Here is a 23351-nt window from a genome sequence, read left to right on the forward strand (position 1 = left end):
CACAGAGCAAAGTAGTGCCAGAAGCTCAAACAGAATAGACCCTGTGTTTGTCTTCTCAGGTCTTGCCTCAGTTTGAAACAGATTTTCTTGCTATGAAGAATTTTTTTCTTGAAGAAAAAGTGGGTGCTAATAAAGTAAAGGAACCCGGATAAATTATCAACCCATCAGAACATTTCCACTGTATGCATCTTTTCCTCCACCATAGCATCTGCCAATAGACCTTTATTTGCCTTCTGTACAGTCATGGCATAACACTGGGAACATTTTGTTGTAATTCATCAAACTTAAAACATGACTCCCCTATCAGTGTTCTAACAGGCTCTCCTCTTCCTTCATCTGGTGCAAATCATCTGTAAACAGTGGTGTGATGTGTGGGTGAAACCAGGAGAGAGGTTGCCTAGGGGCCTCTCTCAATAATGATGGAAACAATGTCATCGGAAAGTCCAACCAGGTCATTCACAGTGGTCTGTTGGCAATACATTTATGTTCCCTCAGCAGTCTCTGAGAGCAGGCTATCAAATTGGTCTCAAACCCTGCAGGACTGCCAAGATCTAACTGAAACAGTTTGAATGAGGTTCAAAAGGAGTCTATCCTCTATCCATGCCATGTGATCAGCTGCTACTGGGAATAAAGTCTCCCAATTGACAGTGTCATTCTTATCCACTTACCAAATTCCTCACTCTGAAAGAAAATGTTTAATTCTTTACAAATATACATATGGATCTCACCACTACATATTATCAACACTCTGTACAGATCTCTTCTCTCCTCTACCCCAGCGTCACCTAAGATTTTTTTCTTCTAAACAGTCTTTTCAATCCCATTCAAGTATTGGCCCTTTAAAAAAGGGAAGTTTCTTCACATCCACATCACCCACTCAAAAAACACAATTACTGTTGCAAATCAACAGCCTCACACAAGTTCATGCAAAAGGGAGGGATCAGGCTACAGACAGAGGAGCAGCTGCGACTCCCTTGTAGTCTGTCTTGGCTGTAGCCGGAGGCCTCTGACAGCTGCTTCTTCAGGCTGCTCTTCCTGGTGGTTAAGGGACCTGGCTGGGCCCCAGTGCAGTTGCTGTTGGTAGATTGCTGCCTCTTCAGGATTGTGGGCACAGGAAGCCTGGGGATGTGCTTATGTATGGCAGAAGGGAGAGCATGCCTGATGGCTATACCGTGCTCTGAAATAAGTGCTGGATGTTAGTACTCTTATACTACTACTTTATTTAGTATGCATAAAAGTGAGTAAAAAGGGAAAACTTTAGTCAGTTTCAAGGTGCCAGTAACAACTTCTTCCAAAAGTTGGTCACCTCAAAGTGAGGCACAAATCCAGTTACTTTGTGAACCACTGCTGTTGTATTGTGCTAATCCATAGCAGAGTATGCATGTCCAGTGTGGGAATGATCCATCCATGCTAAGGAATTAGTCCCTGTTCTGAATGAGAGTTGTCATGGAATAACAGGATGTCTAAAGCCAACACCAAAGGATAACTGGTACAGGCTGGCATTGCACTACCTGATATCAGGAGGAGGATAGCAAGCCAAAGGAAAAGATCACGGCAAATGGAAAATCCAAGGCTTACATTATATGATCACCCAGGAGCAATCAAATGCTTTAAATCACAAAAGAGTTTTATAGCCAGTGTAGTGCCTTTGGATATGCCAGCGCAAGGCATGACTGTGGTTATGGAATGAAAGCCTACGTGGAGTTGGGTGGGCTGAAATAGATCTAGAACCCTAGGAGGACATTCCCGGAGAGGCCGATACAGACTTGTCAACGAGGCGATGCCTGAACTGCCTGTGCATGCAAGCAGGCAGATCAAAGACTAATATAATCAAATGGGGCTACTCTAATGACACACATATATATGAGTCCAGTGAGATGCAGACTATGGAGTACCTGCTTGTTTGCTGACTCTTTGGGGAGCTCCTATGAAGGAGGACCTCGCTGCAGTGACGGAAAGAGCCATCACTTGTGCACAGTTCTGGTCAAACATCTAGTTTGTGACAAAGGCACAAGAAGAAGTTTCAAGGCAATAAACTTTCCAATTTCACTGTCTGTGAAAGAACAGTCAGGGACTGAAAGGTAAACTAACCAATGGGTGGGGTTGTTTTCTTTAGAGAAAACATACTAGCTTCGGTCTGAGCATTAGAATGTCTAAACATCAGGGGCCTTTTCTGCAAACTATCACAGTCGGCTCAATACTGAAAGCTACCGTAATTAAGGGCAATATTCTATAGCTACTGTGCACACAAAACCCCATTGTCTTTAGTGGGTTTTCTATGTGAGGAGCAGCTGGAATATTGGATCCATTATTCATCCTGAAAGGCAGACTCTTCAGTGATAGTCGGTTAGCATCAGCTCAGGGACAACTGTGATTGGCAATCCAGCAAAAGAGAAATCTCCTAAAATGTTCAGGCACTGAGCTGCTTTTAATAATGAAAACTGCAGCACAATGTGACACTTTTGGTATAGGTAAATGTAAAAAATACATTGCTAACATTTTAAAAGAATCTTTTGTATAATTAAAAGTAAGAAGCCACCATCTTGAATCTGACATGCAATAGTATGAGGCACGCAGGCAATTCTGCATACAAGCACATGAGAGACAGGTGTTTTTCAGTCTTTTCTAAAGTAAAGTAACTTTTGAAAGAAAAAATAGCATTGTGTTATGGTAGTACCTGTACAAACACATAGTAAAAGGCAGTCCCTTCTTTGAAGAGATTAGTTTAAATCGACATGGCAGACAAAGGGTGGATGGGGAAACAGGCCCAGAGAGGTGAAGTCACTTGCTAACAATCATTCAGTAGGTTAGTATCAGAGCTGGGAATAGGGCCCTAGTCTCCTGAATCTTAGTCCGGTGCCCTATCCACTAGATTATGCTTGCTCTCAAGTAATAGTAAAAATTAAGAGTGCTATAAGCATATAACTCTTTAAAAGACCGATGAGTCCGGTGGCAGCTTAAAGACTAAGGTGCCACCAGACTCCTCGCTGTTTTTGTGGATACAGACTAACATGGCTACCCCTCTGATATTTAAAAAACCGAAAGATGTATTACATGTAATCTTAACAGAATTTGGAAAGTCTCTTGCAGGTTTAATACACTCATACATTGAGCTGCCCTACTGGAGTCCCAGTTATATCATTGTCAATAAAACAATCTCTGCTGTAATTGAGACATTTCACCATTATTTATGGACAAGCAGTTCATCCCTGTTCACTTAAAACTCCTCTGAAAATTACTGCGTAATCCTGATTTAATATTTGTTACCATCTCTGGTGGTAAATTGAAGTGGGCGGTCTTGTTTACCCTTTTAGTCGAATTATAGTTCTTTCTGCAGAGAACGTTGTATTGAGATAAAGCAGCCAAGTTGACATTGTCGTTGTTAGTGATTGGAAAACTACAAGTAAATTCGTCATCTCAGTTGACTGGGCACTCCCTAAAATAATGAATAGCACTCCTCTGGCAGTCTTCCAGTGAGTGCTTGCTAAGGAACACTAGTCTACCGAGTCAGAGGGTAGCTGTGTTACTCTGTATCCGCAAAAACAGCAAGAAGTCTGGTGGCACCTTAAAGACTAACAGATTTATTTGGGCATAAGCTTTTGTGGGGAAGAAGTGAGGGTTTTTTACCCATGAAAGCTTATGCCCAGATAAATCTGTTGATCTCAGTAAAAGATTTAAACGGTTAGTTGCACAGATGTCAACATTACCTTTTTCCCCCAAATAAAATGCTTAGAATGTATCAAGTTTTAAAAAAAAAAAAACTTCAAAAAGTTTGTTTCCTTATTTTTAAATGTGGAATTTTTAAAGAAAATCAAACAACCTTAATTTTGTTTGTTAGTACCATCAGCTGTACATTCTTCTCTTAAATTTGTAGAAGACGCTGTTAAAAAACTGATAGGTGAAATACTGAAAGTGGGAGACTTGGCCTTTCTAAAGGGCTTCCAGTCTGTTTGATACGTCATCACCACACTAACTTTGTTTTTGTTATATATACAAGTGCTATAGTTTCAGGATCGTGGCCTAAGGATATTCTCTCCAATGCAAGTTGCAATGGTTAAAGAATGCTTAGGTGCAGTGATGAGCTGCCAAAATATTAACAGGTTCCCTCCTCACCTCATGAGGGGGTCGTGCCCCCCCCGGAGGGTCGTGCCCCATCCAACCCCCCCTGTTCCTTGACACCCCTCCGAGGACCCCTGACCCATCCACCCCCCTTCCCTGTCCCCTGACTGCCCCCTGCCGCCCCATCCAACCCCTCCTCTCATTCTTGATGGCCTCCCAGGACCTCTGACCCATCCAACCACCCCTTCTCTCTGTCCCTGACTGCCCCCCACCACCTCATCCAACCCCTGCTCTTTCCTGACTGCCCCTCCGAGACCCTTGCCTCCATTCAATCCCCCTGTTCCCTGCCCTCTGACCGCCCCGACCCCTAGCCACCTCCCTACAACCCACCAAACTCCCCTGCCCTCTTCCAACACCACCTCCCTTCTCCCTGCCCCCTTACCACACTGCCTGGGGCTGGGTCCGCTCGGCCAGCGCCAGGACCAGTGCCGCAGGCTCGAGCTGAGCCAGGTCGGAACCACTCAGCTGGGACCAGCCCGAGCCGGGAGTGCTTGGCTGGGACCGGGCTGGGGCGCCCGGCTGGGGCCAGTTGGAGCCGGGCTGGGCCCCGGGTGCCGTGCCTCTCTGGAGCCCTCCTCGCGTCCCTCCCCTCCGTCCAGCTTACCTGCCTGCTCCTTGTTTCAGGCTTCCCGCAAACATTTGATTCGTGGGAAGCAGGGGAGGGGCGGGAGAAGGAGGGTGGAGCATTCAGAGGAGGAGGGGGCGTGAGCTGAGGCCGGGTGGACAGCTGCCCAAGCCTTTGTTAAATCAAAAGCTTTTTTTAGAGCCATTTGTCCTGGAACAACCGGTTCTAAAAAGGCTTCTAAATTTAACAACTGGTTCCTGCGAACCGGTGTGAACTAGCCCCAGCTCACCACTGGTTAGGTGCCCATGTTTTGGGAACTAGAGATGATAAAGCAGGGATAGGAAATAACAATGAGATTCCGTATAGAGGGAATGCAAGTTAATGCACATGGGATGCTGAGGGATAATCTGCAAAGATTCGCTGAAAGGGAAGAACATGGGAAGCAAGAATGGCTGAAAGAGACTTCAGCATGATATCAGACAGGCAATCAGATAAATATACTAGCAAAGAAAGTACAGTTTTGAGTGCAAACACAGTAGCCCCCGTCACAGAGCAGAGGACAGGATAATCCCCTCATATGACAGATTGCACCTGGAATACAGCATCCATTTCTGGGCACTTTAACAATGCATTAGCAAATTGGAGTGAGTGCTGAGAAGAGGAACAAAGCTGATCAAGGGCTTGATTTTAAGTAAATATTTTAGAGTTGGCCTGTTTCAGATCATCTGAAAGCTGCAAGTACTAGTGATAGTCTTTGAGGTATTATAAATAGGAAGAATGGGATGAAATTAAAAAGAAATATCTTTGTTCTTAAAATGCCTGTTTTCAAAGCACACAAGGTGCTGAACATAAGTTAGAAATTAAAACATAGGAATAGATTTATTTAGACGGAATAGTGGGGAAAAGCTTCGTGACTGAGTTATCAGGTTTTGGAATGATCTCTACAGAAATGATGGTGAACAATCTTGGGTGGGCTGGATGACTGAGCTATTTTATAGCTCTGTGTTTTAACTACAATCTTTAAATATATTCTGCTTGCTAGCTTTCAAATGAAGCTGTACTTCATGCTTTCAGTTTTATACTGTCTGGAAACACAGAGCTAATATTTGTTTAGGCATGGTATATAGAACGATATACAGCTAGCTGGCAATAAAAGCTGACCATTTTGAATTTTTCAGCCTAGTGTGTGCCAACCTGAGTCTCCTTATACACCCCTCCTCTGCCCCAATCCCTTGCCCTGAGCCCCTTCCTGCACACCGCACCACCTCCCACACTCCCTCCCGCACCCCAACCCCCTGCCCTGGCCCTTTATACAATTCCCCCACCCAAATGTGGCCCTCGGCCCAAAAAGTTTGTCCACCCCTGCCTTAAAGACTAACAGATTTATTTGGGCATAAGCTTTTTGTGGCAAAGCTTTTCGGGGTTCACAGGGCCAACCCCGTAGAGGTTAACAACCAAAACAAAAACCCATTCCTTAACAGAGATCAGTGGTGGATGGGACCTTCTGACAGTAACTATAAAGGGAGATAAGAGTTTGGAGAAGGTAGTGTTCTCGCTTGTGTTCCTAACACCTGCTAGTTGTTGACAACTGTAGACTGTTGCCATAGAGAGGGCTTTACAGTATCTTCCACACTTTATAGTAACACTAAGTATTCTCAGACATAAGTAGTTTGGGGCCTAACATCGTTAGCCATACTGAGAAGTATACTTTGTCGTACCATATGTAAACTGAATTGTAATTACAAATATTTAATTATAATTGGCACTAACAAACTTTATTACCAGTGTCTGTCACCATTTTATTAAAGAAAATAACTTGTTTCATTGATGTCATGGAGCATCCAACCAGTATCTCAAACTCTTGATTTCTGGCATAGCTGCCCTAGCACTTAGTTCAGACATGCCAGTTACACTTGGAAGTGTTCTTCATTCATGGTGAAAATATTCTTCTTTCACGCTGCTGTGCTGAACTTGACCAAGTATGTGATTCTCGGATGTAAACTGAACTGTCTGCTTCAGTTCCTCCTTTCAGTAACAAATTCACAATCAGATTATAACTTTTAAAAATAGTATCAGAGGGGTAGCCTTGTTAGTCTGGATCTGTAAAAGCAGGAAAGAGTTCTGTGGCACCTTATAGACTAACAGACGTATTGGAGCATGAGCTTTCGTTGCTGCTTTTAAAAATAGGTTACATTGAGGTCCATTGGACTTCTGCCAAGCAATTACAGTGTACAGGCCTAATGTATTTTTTAAAATAAAGTTCGTCCCTTCAAAGGAAAGTGAGCTCTTGTCATTGTTCAATGTGTAATGTTCCGTTTTAGGTTACTGTTTTCAAATTTCTCCCTCAGACATGTTGAAACTCTTTTCTTCTTAGCTTACTTCTGTGCTAGTTATCCACTCGTGTAAGGCTTCTTGGAAGTTGCTCTCACAAAGCTCTGAAACACTAGTTAACTAAAGCTTGAAAGCCATGAAATGTAAGCTTCTTGAACAGGCTTCTTACCTTGGGTTAAGAACTTCAATGAGAAAAGAGCCCTACTGCTTGTGGGAAGGGGACGGGAAGGGGGGTACACTACAGGAGCGAATGCCTATTGGATTTCTAATTAGAGATGGAATTTTTTTCTATCTCAGGAGCTTCAGTTCAGCTTGATAAGATTTAGTTTTGTCTGAAGAGCATGTTATGGAAGTGCTGTCAATGTGCTTGGCACTGTACTGTGCATACAGATGGAGACAAGGTCTCCGCTCAAAGGATCTCAAGCCTAAATCAGATGCTGACAACAGAGCAAGGTGAAAAGCAAAAGTTCTGATTTGTGAAACAAAGTGAAATGATGGAACCTCGGTATTATGCATCAGAGTGAAACCGACATCTCTTGGAATTTATGTGGAAAAACAAGGGACTCCTGCCCTTGAATAGCCATAGGCCCGTGGTTAAGTCCCTAACCTGGGATGTGGGAGACCCAGGTTCAGGTCCCTGTTTTGCCTGATTCAGAGACTGGTCTTATATCTGGGTCTCCCACATCTTAGGTGAATGCCTTAACCACAGGACTAGTAGCTGTTTTGGGGTGGGTATCTCAGATGGTGACCAAAATTCCAGCTTGGAGCAGAGAAACCAGTATTTCACTTCTGGCAAATCAGCATTCTCTGATGGAAAAGGAGGAGAAGGTCCTCAAGGAATCAATTCTGAAGCACTTAGAGGAGAAGAAAGTGAACAGGAACAGTCAGCATGGATTCATCAAGAGCAAATCATGCCTGACTAACCTAATTGCCTTCTATGAGAAGATCACTGGGTCTGTGGATGTGGATGAGGGGTAAGCGGTGGATGTGTTATTCCTTGACTTTAGCAAAGCTTTTGATATGGTCTCCCACAGTATTCTTGCCGGCAAGTTAAAGAAGTATGGGCTGGATGAATGGACTGTAAGGTGGATAGAAAGCTGGCTAGCTCATCGGGCTCAGTGGGTAGTGATCAACGACTCCATGTCTAGTTGGCAGCCGGTATCAAGCGGAGTGCCTCAAGGGTATGTCTTGGGGCCTGTTTTGTTCAATATTCTCATTAATGATCTGGAGGATGGCGTGGACTGCACTCTCAGCAAGTTTGCAGATGACAGTAAACTTAGAAGAGTGGTAGATATACTGGAGGGTAGGGATAGGATACAGAGGGACCTAGACATATTAGAGGAATGGGCCAAAAGAAACCTGAGGAAGTTCAATAAGGACAAGTGAAGAGTCCTGCAGTTCTGCAGAAAAGGACCTAGATTACAGTGGACGAGAAGAGCTGGATAATGAGTCAACGTGTGCCCTTGTTGCCAAGAGGGCTCGGCATTTGGCTCTATAAGTAGGGCATTGCCAGCAGATCAGGGATGTGATCATTCCCCTCTATTCGACATTGGTGAGGCCTCATCTGGAGTACTGTTGCCTAGTTTTGGGCCCAATAAGGAATGAAAAATTGGAAAGAGTCCAGCGAAGGGCAACAAAAATGATTAGGGGGCTGGAGCACATGACTTTTATGAGGAGAGGCTGAGGGAACTTGGATTCTTTAGTCTGCAGAAGAGAAGAATGAGGGGAGATTTGATAGTTGCTTTCAACTACCTGAAAGGGGGTTCCAAAGAGGATGAATCTAGACTTTTGTCAGTAGTACCAGATGAGAGTAATGGCTTCATGTTGCAGTGGGGGAGGTTTAGGTTAGATATTAGGAAAAACTTTTTCCTTAGAAGGGTGGTGAAGCACTGGAATGGGTTACCTAGGGAGGTGGTGGAATCAGGGAGAAGGGATGGTTGGATGGGGCAGGGGTCCCCAGGGGGGGCAGTCAGGAAAGGGTGGGGTTGGATGGGGCAGGGGTCACGCGGTGGCCGTCAGGAGGTGAGAAGGGGGGAGAGGGGTCAGATAGAGGTCCGGAGCCAGGCCATGTATGGCTGTTTGGGGAGGCATAGCCTCCCTTAACTGGCCCTCCATACAACTTCAGAAACCTGATGCGGCCCTCAGACCAAAAAGTTTGCTCACCCCAGTCTAGGGCAATGGTTCCCAAACTTTTTTGGTCACGCGCCCCCCTCCCCCCCATTATCTGGTCCGCCCTCCCCCCCAGCTTGCCTGGGGCCAGGAGCTGGCGGCTGTGGCTGGAAGCCTAGGGCCACTGTTGGGGCTGGAGCTAGGGCTGCAACCAGGACCAGAAGGCAGAGTGAATCTAGGTGGTGCTCCCTCCCCACCCTCTGTGGGGGCTGGCCCAGGCACCCTGAGTCCAGCTAGCTGCCGTACTCCCAACAGGGAACTGACTGGAATCTTGATGCAGTCCAGGGGGGAAGGGCTCCAAACCAGGAACCTGGAGGGGAGGGCAGGGCAGCAGGGCTCCAAGCCGGGACCCAGATGGCAGGGAGGTGCAGCCCAAGCTGGGAGTCTGGGTGGCATCGGAGCGAAGACCTGGCAGCAGCCGGAGCTGGGCAGCAGTGCTTTCTTGTCAATTTTGGCTTTCTTGCCAACAGCCAATGTAAGTAATGCAGTGTTTATGTTGACACTGTTTCACCCTAACTACACCAACATAAGCCCTATGCCTGCCAGTGTACTAGGGCACTTACTTCGGCGGGAGCAAGGTTGTAGCGTGTACACTGACATAGGCCAACATAAGCTTCCTTATGTCAACTGTGTAGTGTAGATCAGGCCTTATACCTGTATAAGGTGGCACAGCAGCGGTGTTGCACTGTAGACATGCATTACAACGATGGGAGAGGTTCTTCTGTCACCATAGCTAATCTGCCTCCCTGAGAGGTGGTAGCTAGGTTGATGGAAAACTTCTTCTGTCAACATAGCACTGTCTGCGCCAGGAGTTAGGATGACGTAATTACGTTGCTCAGGGATGTGGCTGAGTTGACATAATTCCTTAGCATAGATTTGGCCTTAGATTGTAGACAGCTGGGAAGGGAGGTTCAGGAAGTATTTGAGTGACAATTACCTGGTTGTAATTACCTTACACAGGCTAAGCCTCTGCCCGACAACAGTGTTGTGAGATCAGCATACCTTTTGAGCTGAAACCTTTGTATTAACAAATTTGCCGGCGTGTAGCTTCCAACCCTCAAAGTTTCAGAAAGTCTCAGGAATTAGCTGCTTAGTTTTGTACTGTTCTTCCTATCTAATGTATTATTGGTCATGCTGGTAGCGACACCTCTAGTTAAGGTTGCCCAGCCTTTTCCATTGTAAGACCATGTTTTCAGTTGCTTAAACTTAGCCAAACTTAAAATGTTTGGGCTGAAATTTTCTGTGCCAGATGTCTGCTTCAGGCTGAATTTTGTTGGAAACTTCAGCAAAAACAGTTAAGCTTTTTTCTCATAATGAGGTTAGGGAAAAACATCTTACAACCATTTTGTTGAGAAGCTCTGACTTTGTAACAGAGACTTGAAATTTGGCAAGGGTATCAGTAGGAATATTCCTGTAGTGTCAAGGATGGGGCTGTTTAGGGCAGTGCGTCTCAAAGTTGGTCCGCTGCTTGTTCAGGGAAAGCCCCTGGTGGTTCGGGCCGGTTTGTTTACCTGCCGCATCCGCAGGTTTGGCTGATCACGGCTCCTACTTGCTGCGGTTTGCCACTCCAGGCCAATGGGGGCTGCGGAAAGGGTGGCCAGCACAACCCTCGGCCCATGCTGCTTCCTGCAGCCCCCATTGCGGTGGATGATACTGAGTCCTCCACTTCCAGGTTCTAGGAAGCTTTGCTTCCTACTCTCTTATGACTAGTTCTTTCTTGGTAATGGCAAGAGGGCTCAGGAAACTCTCTTAAAAACAAACAGCTGGTGAGTATTGAGTTGAATAAAGATTCTTTCCATCCCGGACTCTCCAGCAAGTGCTCTTTGTTGTGGCATATACTCCTCCTGGAATTGAGATACTTAGAAATGAGAATCTGTAGAAGATTTTGCACAGTGAGTGTAAATCTGTACCCTTGCTGCAGGAGTATTTGATGCAGTTTATATATGCTTTTCAGCATCCATTCCCCCCCCCCGCTCTTCAGGTCCTAGTTTGTGAGATACCTAAACACTGTTGACATTCCTCCATCTTTGTAATTTAAATCAGGAGATCTTTGCTTTTTTTTCTTGGTGTGTCTAATTTTGGGGCACTACCCCTGTCAAAAAAAAACAAAAAAACCCCACCTCTCTCAGCCTGCCAAGAACTTCCCCTCCGCACTCCATCCACTCAGGAAGTTGTCCATCCTGGGGAAGACTTGTATTTTCTCTGCTGCTATGCATCCCTACTGGAATCTGCATCAAACTGCATTCAGAATCTTCATAACCATTTCTTTTAATTTCTCCTTAATCTGGAAAGTCTATCTCCAATTCTCCCCCCTCCCCAACCCCTTCCATTTCTGGTTTGCTGAGATTAAGATCTTTAAATAAGCCTCAATTTTTGACAGCACTTTTCTATTTTGGACTAACTGCTAGACAATAGTGTAAATTGATTCAAGTGCAGCAGGTTACAACGCTCTTTAGGCTTTCCTACAATGGTTAGTTGACAAGGTTGGTACCATACCAATCAACACTATCCAGCCTTTTAGTGTAGTCCCTCCTACCATAACCAGCAGAAAGGAACTACTAAGAAAAGACGCTTATGTCCCTTGAATGAATTTGATTTCATAAGGAGGCCCTTTTGTCTACTCCTTGACGTGCAGTTAATGCTCAGTCTTGCAGAATGTGGACAGGAGCATGTTGGTTCACTAAACAAAGAGCCGCATGTGGGTGGAGGTATAGGATATTGTTATGTTCATTTATACAGCAGCTTAGAATCTGAGACTCCACCACAGTGTTCAAATGGGTCGTGAAAAGCACTGTAATTTACTGGAGGGTTGAATACGTAATTGCTTATATAGGCCAAGTTGTACAGCCAGCTGGGCTCTCTCCCCCACTATAGCCAGGCCCCTCTCTCTCTGGTCAGAACCCTATTGTTATTGGTGTTAGTGAAAATCAGAACTCCTCGTTTTTGTGGCAATAGACTTTTCTGGTTTTGTCTTTTTTCCATCAAAATCAACAGTTCTGCCCTTTTCATGCCTGAAACTTTTGAAAAGTACATCTGATTAATCCCAAAGTTATTGTATTGCATAGAAACAGAAATGCCATTGAGTTGAACGTAGGGCATTGCTTTGATTGGCCTACCACTTTATGATGTGTGGACTAGCGACTTTGAACGATTGCTGCCAGAATGACCTGAGCGGCCTCTGGCTTTGAAATTCATTTTCCAATGGCCCTGCTGTCAGTAAACCAGTCCATAACAGCCAAACTGTATTAACCTGGGCTCGCTGCAAAGTCAATCTTTCTTCCTCAGCTTTTGGAGAGGCAGGGGTGTGCTGAGGGCCATCTTTTGGGCACAGGGTGGTTGTGGGTATCTTGGCTCACTGGTTTTGGAAAGGATGCTGGTTTACTGTTTTGGGTATTAGTTGGAGCATGTATGTTAAACATAGGCCAAAGGTGCCTAGAGCTTTTGATGTCTTTAAATGTATCAGTCTAAATACACCTCTACCCTGATACAACGCAACCCAATGTAACGTGAATTCGGATATAATGTAAAGCGGTGCTCCGGGGGGTCGGAGCTGTGCACTCGGGTGGATCAAAGCAAGTTCGATATAACGCGGTTTCACCTATAACGTGGTAAGATTTTTTGGCTCCCGAGGGCAGCGTTATATCGAGGTAGAGGTATCTTCAGTCATGAACTAATGCCAGGAACTTACTGTAACAATGGTTTTAAGGCATTTTGAGCATCACCTGGGATAGAGGCCATGAGAGAAATTTAAACTAGATAGAACTATCATTGTTTTCTATCTCAGCGGACCATTTTTGCAGATAGTGGATCAGATGTGGATACAACCACTCGGGGCTCTACTTTCTGGCAGCACCAGCGTCCCCACCATGGCCTGGCCCAGCAGCACTGGCCATGCTCCCAGTCCCAGGCCTGGCACACCAGCTCCTGAGCAGCAGGGCCCGCTCCCAGCCATAAGAATTGGAGAGGGCAGGGGAACAATGTCTGACCTCTCTGCCCCACTGTGATGTAACACTGTGGTGCTGCTGCCACCATGTGCCATCACTCTCGAGCTCCCAGGAAAAGCATGTGATGCGATGCCCCTTCCCTCCGTGCGGTCCGTTTCCTCGAGACCCTGCCTCTGCGCGGTCACTTATTCCCAGTCCCCACCCTTGTGATGCCTCTTCTCTTCAAACCCCGCTCCCCCACCCCCCTCTGTTGCTAGCCCTTGAGACAGCTTGCTGCTGTGGGCGCAGATGCGGATTAAGGTAAAAGACTGTTGCGGATCCACATTTTTGTATCCACGCAGGACTCTGTTTACCTGAATCCTCCCTCTCCCCCTCTTGAATTTCAGCATAAATTTAGCAGCCTCTTCTTTAGTTTGTAAAAGCAGCTTGAAATTTCAGCTCTAAGTGTTAATGACTCTAGCATTGAGTAGCTCATGTTCTCCTGAAGTCTTTTGGGGAGAGAGTGAACCAAAGGCTATATGGTAACTGATTAAATGCCAGCTGTGCTTAAAAGATTATTAAATTTTTTCATTGGATTGTTTTTTGTCACTTTTGTTACCTGATGACTAGAAAACGGCTTGTAGTTCCAGAAAACTTCAGTGGTTTTACATCTTCACTATGAATCTTTTGCTGTAGATATCTGCAAAGCTATCTGTCCTGTGTTGCTTCTGACATTAGAAACAGTAGTTTGTATCCACGATCAAGGAGAGCCTTATGATACCAGATTTCAGACGACCAAAAAAAACTTGTACAAACAGGACCTTCCAGCAGCAAGAATTTAGCTTCACTGTTTCAAGCAGCCTCCCAAGTCACTAACCTTCTTTCCTATTGATCTCACTGGCTGTTGATCCTCTCACCTATTGAGCCAAGTCTATCAAGTACAATACTCAAAGCAGTATTGGTACATCATTTTGGAGGGAACTTCCGAAGTTTGAGGAAGTGTGGATCACTTCAGCCAAAGAAGTGGTGAGGACTTTTGGGGAGTGTAGGTATTCTTCCTTGTTACTTGTTGGTAGAGCCTTTCTGTCTAATTTTATTTTAACTCCAACCTTCTCTCCACTGCACTGGAGTGTAATTCTTGAAAGAGGAAACAGGAGCTGCTCATGATGCTGGCAGCAACAACATATGACTCAAAGCTTTACTAATGTCACAGAGAAATATGAACTTACTGAATTTAATGGAACTACTGAGATACTCTATAGACAATATCATAATTGTGGAAAGAAATATTTAATATACTAAGGGACACTCCTGCTGAAAGATCTCTCATCCTGTAATGCCTACAACACCTTGGCAAACCAGTACTCACCCTTTCAGGACGAGTAAGATTATTCAGATGCTGGTCCTGGACCAGTGGTTTGAGGCAAAAATGCTAATCTCTGCTATTGGGTATTCTGATACGGATGTTCTCTCGCTCTGTGCTGGACTAATCTTATTTGGTACCCAAATACAGATTCTTTTTTCCTCCTTTTTATGGTTCACTTATGTTAAAATTGGAGAACCCCTTCAATTATTCCTTTGTGTTGTATGGAAACATTCAGTGGTTTAACATGGAGTAAAATAAGCGAGAGCTCACCAGATTTGGGAGCATAGCGATGGTGAGTCATAAGGTCACCTGATGGTGGCATGTAGTATGGGGAAGGGGTAAGCAAATGTTAGTCCGAAAGGCAATGGTGTTCTCCTTTGTCGTAGATCACAGAGGCTTTGTTAAAGGAAAGGGATAAACAAGCAAAATGGAATGGAATTCCCCTGCTGTTGCAGAAACTGTATGAGAACAGCCATCCGAACAGCGACTTCTCTCAGTGCCAAAGCATCCTCAAGGTAATATATACTCACTGACGCTATTGAAATACCACCCTGTTTCTTGGAAGCCAATCTCTTCGACTGTTGCATGTTAAGAAACTTGACTTCATGCAGTCATAGTTTCAGTCCTTGAAATTCAGCATATGGAGTAATGCCTATCTGTAAAGTGGAGTAAGTAAAAATACATGTCATCACTGTTAGGGATCAGTTGATCATCCAGTTATTTCTAGGGCAGTTACAGAAATTGTACGTTGCTAACGTGTTGACTGAATGTGATTGTGTATTTTTGTTTTGTTTTGTTCTTTCCTCTCTTCTCAGGAAATTTCTCCACTTCTCTCAATGGAGGCCATGGCATTTGTCACAGAAGATAGAAAAGCTGCTCAAGAATCCACTTTCCCAAACACGTACACGTTTGATTTGTTTGGAGGAGTAGATGTAAGTGTTTAGGATTTTTTTTAAACATGGCTATAGTCAAGAAACCTCTGAGGCTTTTAGCGAGAGTAAACGGGAGAAGTATCTTTAAATCAAACAATTTGGAGGGACTATAAATGCAAATCACGTATGGTTAGATGCTTTGGTTGTACTGTCATAAGAGATTTCGTAAGAGAATCACCACAAGAGTACATCTGCTTTGTTTGGTTTGCAAGTGCTTTCCAAGATATTACATGTTCAAAAGCAAGGAACTTTCTTTTCCATGTGGTATAAAAAGACTTGGTGAGTTTCTGTTCAGTATCTTGGGCACATAAGAAAGATGATATTCTTTTACATTGCTGCCTGATATTTCCGTGGGGTTTAAGAAAATAACTAAATTCTTGGAAATGATAAACAGATATCAGATTAAGTTAAAGAATCAGTTTCTGATTACATACATAACTTATGTAATGTGAAAAGAAGTATTTAAAAAAGAAAATGCTAACAATACTCTGTATGCTTAAAGTTCTGCAAAACATTTTTTTCCCCAAACTAATCAAATGATATTGGGCACTCCTTGAGTGCCTTCTGTCCAAGGATCTCTGTGCTATGTGGTAGGGAAGTGGGGGCAGAATTGGGGATTGAGGCCAGAAGTTCTTTGAACAGTGTCTCTATGGATGCTCCACTGTAGGTGTGCTTGTATCCTGTGCAACTGATCGGACACTACTACTAAAGTTCTCCCTTAGACCTGCATGTGCACTGTCCTCCTTTTGCCCCTCCACAAGGCTAACCAGCACATGGGAGCCAACCCTCTTAGTTCCTTCTCAGTTGTCCCTGCCTAGAGACAGAGCCATTAGCAGTTTGCTTGTGATCGTTAACTTCTTTGGCATTTTTAGTAGTTAATCTCCTTCAGTCTTAATTGTGGTTTTTTCTCTTTATTTTCTCTTTGAAAATGGAAAAACCCTTTATTCTCCCCTGCCCCGTGTTTTTTGGGGACCCATTTTTCTGACAGGGTTTGCCCAGCTCACCAGGCTTCAAGAAGTTCCTTTCTTGCAAGGAGCCCATCCCTGTGAGGGGAGGGATAGCTCAGTGGTTTAAGCATTGGCCTGCTAAACCCAGGGTTGTGAGTTCAGTCCTTGAGGGGGCCACTTAGGGATCTGCGGCAAAATCAGTGCTTGGTCCTGCTAGTGAAGGGGGCTGGATTCAGGGTCCCTTCCAGTTCTATGAGATAAGTAGCGTGCTCTCTCTCTCATATATCTATATCTAACACTCTCGCTGCATATGCTGCCTCGTGGGAAGACCACATTCTGCACAAGTGTGGTCTCTATCAACAACTTAATAAACCCAGGTCTCAAAAGGATAGGGAATTGAGACAGAAGATCATCATGGTGGAGGCAGCCCGCCAACCTTCCCTGGGTCCATGCCAGGAGTCACCCAGAAGGCATGGTACCCATAGGACATGAGTGTCTGGAGTGGGAGGTGCCACAGACGCACTCAGAGACCTGATGGACACAGGCACCAGGCCAACAGTACCAATTGACAAAAGACAGGAGCAGAGAGTACACCAGTAAGAAGACACTGCCAGTATGCACTGTACCTTCAGCACCATCATCAGTGAGCAAGCACTGGAGCATTCGGTGCAGGCAAGATGCCCGGCTCCCTCCGTACCACCAACAGCACCGGATCAGTCCGCACTCAATTCCATTGGAATTCCAGCACTCAGGAGACGTCAGGGTATCTGATATACCAGAGTCTCCTCTTGTCAGCACCAGGACTTTGGTACCAAGTCTTCTCCAAGTGCAGGAATCCTCTCCGGTACCCTGCCACTGTATAGTAGCAAATCAGACAGTGAGCCAGAGGAGGTCCATCTCCCACCACTCCTCTCATGCTCTCTGATACCCATTATCAAGAGGCTTCTCAGCATACCCTCAGCCTTCTGCATCTAAACCTTACAACACAAGGCAAATGGTCGTCTATGGAGATGTCCTCCTACATCAACCTCCTCGAGCTCAGGGCGGTCAGGAATTCCTCCCACTGATCAAGGGAACACACAAGTCTTAACAGACAACACAGTATGCATGTATTACATATATTGACAAGGAGGAGCCAGGTCACTCTCCCTTTGTGCAAAAGCACTAAGGTTATGGAACTGGTGCATTTCCCACATCACACTATCAGCAGCCTGCCTTCCAAGAATGCAGAACTCTATAGCAGACAGTCTCAGTTGCAAGTTCCCACATGACCATGAATGGGAGATAAAGCCATGACCTATCCAGGAGGTGGGAGGGAGACAGACCCCAAACCTATTCACCACTTAGTGTAGAAGAAATGTCCATGACCATTTCTCAAAAGCAGGGATGGGACTTCTTCTGTGGGACAGGGATCTTCTGTATGCCTTTCCTTGCTTCAGTCCACTCCATACCTCCTGTCGCCAAACAAAGAATGCACTCTGCGTTCCAACCTGAGGATTCTCTGCCTCAAGGCTTGACTCTTCCAACACATAGAAAGCTCCTGCTCAGATGAGGTACAAGGGGTATTACTATGCAGTAAAAAATCCACAACACTCTGTATTCTACCTGCAAAAGTGGTCCAGGTTTCAGACGTGGTGTAATTCCCAACAAATTTCTTTGACATCTGCTACTCTTTTGAAGTTTCTAGGCTATGTGCTGATTCTCTTTTTAGTATAAAATTGGGACTCTCTCTCAGTTCACTCAAGGTCCACCTAGCAGCTATCGCAGCCTTTACCAGCAAGTAGAGAGATACTCATTGCTATCACATCCAATCACAAAATGATTCCTCAGGGGTATAGTAAATCTTTTTTCTCCCAACCCTGACATCCCACCCCACCATGGGACCTAAACCTAATATGAAAAGCCTGACTAGAACTCCCTTTGAACCCATGGCTACCTATTTTCTTATGTACCCGTCAATGAAAACGGCCTTGCTGGTGGTGGTCACCTCAGCTAGGAGTATAAGGGAAATAGGGGCTCTGATGGCACATTTTCCCCCCACCCTCCCCCTAAATAGTATTCTTTCAGGACCTGGAGTACTGATGTTTTGTGAAGCTAGTTGACTAGGGATCTACTCAGCTTTCCTGATTCTCAGTAACATCTCTACTTCCCATTCCAATCCAAGAATTTTCTCCTCCAGCACAGCTATCATCTTGAACTTCATGCACAGGAAATCCCTCTTCAGGCAAGATAGAGAACATGGCACATGAGTAGCAGGTCACCACCACTGTTGCATCACTAAGCAGTTTGAAATCTCAAGTGCTGAACCTGAAAGGAAAGCCTTTCATGCTCCTTCTCTACACTCCCTCCAAATCTCTCCTGTTAGTTACCTTTGTTCACTGTTGAGGAGGAGAATCAACTTGCTCTAACTATCATCAGTCAAGGAAAACCTTTTTTTATCTAAAATTCTTTTTGCTTCCAGTTGTAAGAGCAATGGCTGGGGGTGATTGCCTGTAGAATTGAAGTGATGTTAAAATCTGGTGGGCTAGGCATTACTGCAATCTGTTACCTTGAATAGCTGTTAAAGGAATCTTGTTTGGGGGTGGAAAAGGGCACTTGGTTCACAAAACACTTCAGTAAGTTTGAAATACTTCATTTAATATGTTTATAACTTCAGTTCCGAAGGACCAACCAGTAGTGGGATCCCATAGTGCCATATGCTATCTCTGCTATTTTATTCTTGGGAAAATTCAGTGTGTATGAATGTGTGCAGCGCTACAAGTGCATTTGCAGTGCCTGACTTTCTCCAAAACAAGATCAATAGCTTAACAGCAGGCCATGTGATATTTCATGCAACCAGAAAGGAAGTACATTGAGGCGGCCATGTTTGTAGTGATTCACTCTCGCTGTTATTTATAGCTCTTTAGGAAATTGGATTGATTTGGGGCTTGCTATTTAGAGATGATAAAAAACATGGGTCTTGGGTGGCTTTTTGATTGTCTGTCTGTTAAAATGACTCTACGCTTCAGTTCATTCTCTTATTTTTACAGCTTCTAGTGGAAATTCTTATGAGACCAACTCTTATTACACAGAAAAAAAAACAGAAAAGTAAGTAGATGCGGTTTAAGATTAAATAGCCGTTTTTCAGTATCTTTGCTCGTTTCCTCCTCCATTTATTTATATCTTTCACCTTTTCTTTACTAAACAAATGATTCACTTTTCCTGAAATAGGAAAACTGTCAGTCATTCTCTGTAGTGCTAATTTGAGGGGGTGAATTATAGTCAGTATGTGTCTAAGGCATAGTTTTAGTGTCTGTATTTTTTCTGATGCATAAATTTGGTTTCCAGGCATTGGCAGGTCAACAAATGTTAGAAACTTCCACTGAAGTTACTGGTGGCTGTATAGCTCTTGTTCAATCCCTCCAGAATGTTGTCCCTAGAGTACAGAGCTGTTGAGTGAGTCAGTGAAGCAAATCATATTTTTCCAGACATGTAATGAATAGTAATTTCCTAACTATATAATAAAGGGAGTGTGCCAAAGTGAACTAACTAGTTGCTTCAGAATAGCATTTTGTCTGCTGAAGCAGCTCAGTAGGCTCAATATTTGTATTTTTCATCTTCCATGTCTACCTGACACTGTGGCCCTTGAAGTATCTCTGAGAAGGAGTATTATTGTGATATCCTCCTCACTTCTCAAGTGAAGAAACTGAGATTTACAGGTGAAATATCAAGATAAAATCTGTCAAAGGTTTCGTTTACGCTGGGAAAATGCGTTCTCTTTGAAACCATGTTAGTTGTTGGTGGTTAATCCAAGGAGGGAAAGACTAGAAGATTGATGTTTGTTGGACTTAGCTCAGAATTAGCATGCTCTATAACATGTCCTCAGGCCATTAAATCTCTTGGACTGTACTGGTCGGGTATCTCATTAATCATTTCTAACTGCTTGCTAACTGCAGCTTTAATTTTTTTGCATATCAATTTCAGGCTGTTTAATTGAATATATAAAATGTCATACACAATGTTCAGTGATAATAACATAGAAATTAAGTGTTCTGGAAATTGTGTAATGAATTGGTGTCTTATTTTTGTTTTATAGTAAGTGACGACCTGATCAAGGACTGCTTAAGCATATTGTACAACACTTGCATATGTGTAAGTATTACCTTTTTAAAAATATGTATGTTCCTCTTCTTGGCAAACAAACATGTTCCACACTTCGGCATTGGCTGCACGTACCCTAGAAATGAAAGCATATTTGCTTTAAAACATAATTTAAAGACATAATGCAACTCTAATTTGCAACATTTTCCGAAGTCTGGTTACATATCTGGACCTACTATATTCAGCCACTCTCTGTGTTTGGGCGTTTTGTCTAAGTAGTGTTTTATTTATAGGGCCTTTCTATAATGCACCACTGCAGTAGCTGAGTGCCCAGTAATTCAGACACACTATTGTGGGCATTTGTCTACATATTCATGTTCCCATCTGAGAGAGATTTTCAGCTCTTGTACTTTAAAACAGAAATATCAAAATTAGAAAAATGTGTGCCCACCTCTTAATTTGAGCATCTCTGCCTGTGCGCCATTCAATGGCCTAGTCAACCAAGAGTGTTAGGGGCCTGATCCTGCAAACAATTCATATGCAGAATATCCTTTGTCAATCACTGGAGCCTGAGTGCAGAGGAAGGGCTGTTGGTTAGAAATCTACAGAGAACTTGGCTCAAATTGAGGCCTAAAGTGCATATCTGATGACTAAAACACTGTCAGTAAGTAATGTATTTTCAGTACTGTGTAGTTAGTCATAACCCTTTAGTGGATAAATGATCACAAGTCTGAGAGCACGTTTAAAATACAGTAGTTTTTCATGAAATGCTGCATGTAATTTCTGGGTTGGAGCCATTTTAGGGAAACTGACTTTCTCTTAACATTACAAAAGTGTTAGTACACAGTGTTCTCTAAACAATACAGAGACCCTGTAAAAGTGGCAAGGGCTAATGTTTGAGCATTCGTTATTTGATCTGCTAAGGGGGAAAATAGAGGTAGTTTCTGATAGCTGCATTTGATCTAAAAATGATCACATTTGCAATCCATGGAATAGCTGCTGGCTGACTTAACTCATTTCAATTGTAGTGCCCTCTCTGGATTATTGGGATGGATTTGAATGGAGGGTTGCTTCAGGATTGTAAAACTGTGTAATGTCTTGGTGCTGTTCTGGATTAATTCCCTTTATATCTAGGTATGATATCTATGCTGATATCATTTGCTCAATACCATATTAATAGAGGTTTTTAAGAACAGTTTGTACAAATACCTGACAGGGATGGTCAAGGTTTACTTGATCTTGCCTCAGCATAAGGGCCTGGACTTGATGACCTCTTGTTTCTATGCTGTGGCCACTAGTACATGGTCAGTTTTGCTGAACTCTGAACAAACCACTTTTCGGGCATTTGGGGTAAGGTTTTTGGAATAAAAAATACTGAATTAAACCCAAGAGCAGCCTTACTCCAACCAGTGATCAGGGTGAAATCCTGGCCCCATTGAAGTCAGTGGAAACTTTGAGCAAACTCTGTTCAACTGAGAAGTATGTTAGCAGTTAGGCAAGAGACTGAGGGCCACATCTAATTTCCCTAAAATAGAGATTAATGCAACTGTTATCAGATCCAACAGAGAGCTAAAGCCTACAGGCAACGCAGGGTCCAGCTGTGCAACATTTAATCTTGTTCCAAGTAGGCAAACAATTCAAGTCAAAATGGAGTTTTTCATTCTGGGACCTGTAGTTTCAGCAGGCCCCATGAGGATTAGCTGAATTGTTCATCTCCCTGGACAGCTTGTCACCAACTTCTAGGACTTGCTGAATAGGTAACCAAGAGTGTGTTTGTGAAACTGGCTTGCTATGTATGATTATCACATCTGATTTGCGAGTGCAGCCACCTGCCATTGTTGGGTGTATTTAACCATTCCTCGCTTTTCTTCTAGACTGAAGGAGTCACTAAACGATTGGCAGAAAGAAATGATTTTGTGTTGTTCCTGTTTACATTGATGACAAACAAAAAAACATTTCTGCAAACAGCAACGCTTATTGAAGATATCCTAGGAGTTAAAAAGGTCTGTGGATGTTTCCTATAATCGTGGTTGCATAACTGTTCAGGTAACTGTTCAGGGTTGTGTGCTAGAAGGGAAAAGTCAGTTATGTTAATAGTGTGGTGGTGTTTTTTTGTGAACATGCATTGGAGAAAATTTGCCATTTGTTACCATGTTGTTTAGTATTACAAATAAAATGTTGTTGGAGACATATAACCATTGTAAAACCTTGGGCAGGATACATTTAAGGTCTCATCTACACTATGTGCTATAATCAGGTCAGGGACCAATGTAAATTCATCTCTTGACACTGTTGCATTTGTAAAGTAGATGTACTTCTGTCTTAACCTTGGGAATTTCATTCTCATCACTAAGTACTGAAGAATGCATATGTCAGACTAAACTTTTTTCCAAATTGACCTGAAAGGCGGCTTTTTTTCTAGAAGTTGTCAGTCGTGGTGGCTTTTAGTCTGCTCTAATGTAATGTTCTGGACTTCGTGCAATGTAACTGGGTATTAGAACAACAGTTCTGCCTTAAAGGGATGTAATATTTAAAATATTGGTGGCCAAGCTTCCTTGTGTTAAGAAAAAGTTGTATTAAAGTTGAAACAGCAAGATGATATGTTGAACAATGAAAATACAGTTTTGTCAGTTTTACTCCTTGGTTCTCATGCACTGAGTCCTGCTAATTTCAAAACAGCTCAGTTTTTAAAAATGTCTGTAGTACTTTTTTAATAAATTCTAAATGATAGCCCTGAATAATATGGCAGTATCCCTTCTTAGAGGGTGTCACTGCTGCATACTAATTATTCCCTTTCCTCTGCTAATATTTCTGCAGTGGTGAAATACAGTAATTGGACTTCGGTGTCCAGCTAATTTCTGCCTTCTAGATAGGGTTTTGGAGTTATAGGGTTAGTTTTTTTCCTGACTAATTAAGATA

The 23351-nt window shown here is 43.5% G+C and overlaps 1 protein-coding gene across 1 annotated transcript in view; it reads left to right on the forward strand.

Moving 5' to 3' along the window:
- Positions 1–14905: 14905 nt before the first annotated feature.
- The window catches only part of TRPC4AP (transient receptor potential cation channel subfamily C member 4 associated protein), a 45720-nt gene continuing 37274 nt past the window's right edge, over positions 14906–23351 (forward strand). The window contains exons 1-5 of the mRNA XM_032789307.2: positions 14906–14988; positions 15289–15405; positions 19382–19439; positions 20428–20483; positions 22307–22435. Coding sequence (XP_032645198.1) covers positions 15310–15405; positions 19382–19439; positions 20428–20483; positions 22307–22435 — 339 coding nt within the window. The 5' untranslated portion in view covers positions 14906–14988; positions 15289–15309. The remainder of the gene's footprint in view (positions 14989–15288; positions 15406–19381; positions 19440–20427; positions 20484–22306; positions 22436–23351) is intronic.

The sequence above is a fragment of the Chelonoidis abingdonii genome, chromosome 14 (assembly GCF_003597395.2).
Source record: "Chelonoidis abingdonii isolate Lonesome George chromosome 14, CheloAbing_2.0, whole genome shotgun sequence".
NCBI classification, from domain to species: domain Eukaryota; kingdom Metazoa; phylum Chordata; order Testudines; family Testudinidae; genus Chelonoidis; species Chelonoidis abingdonii.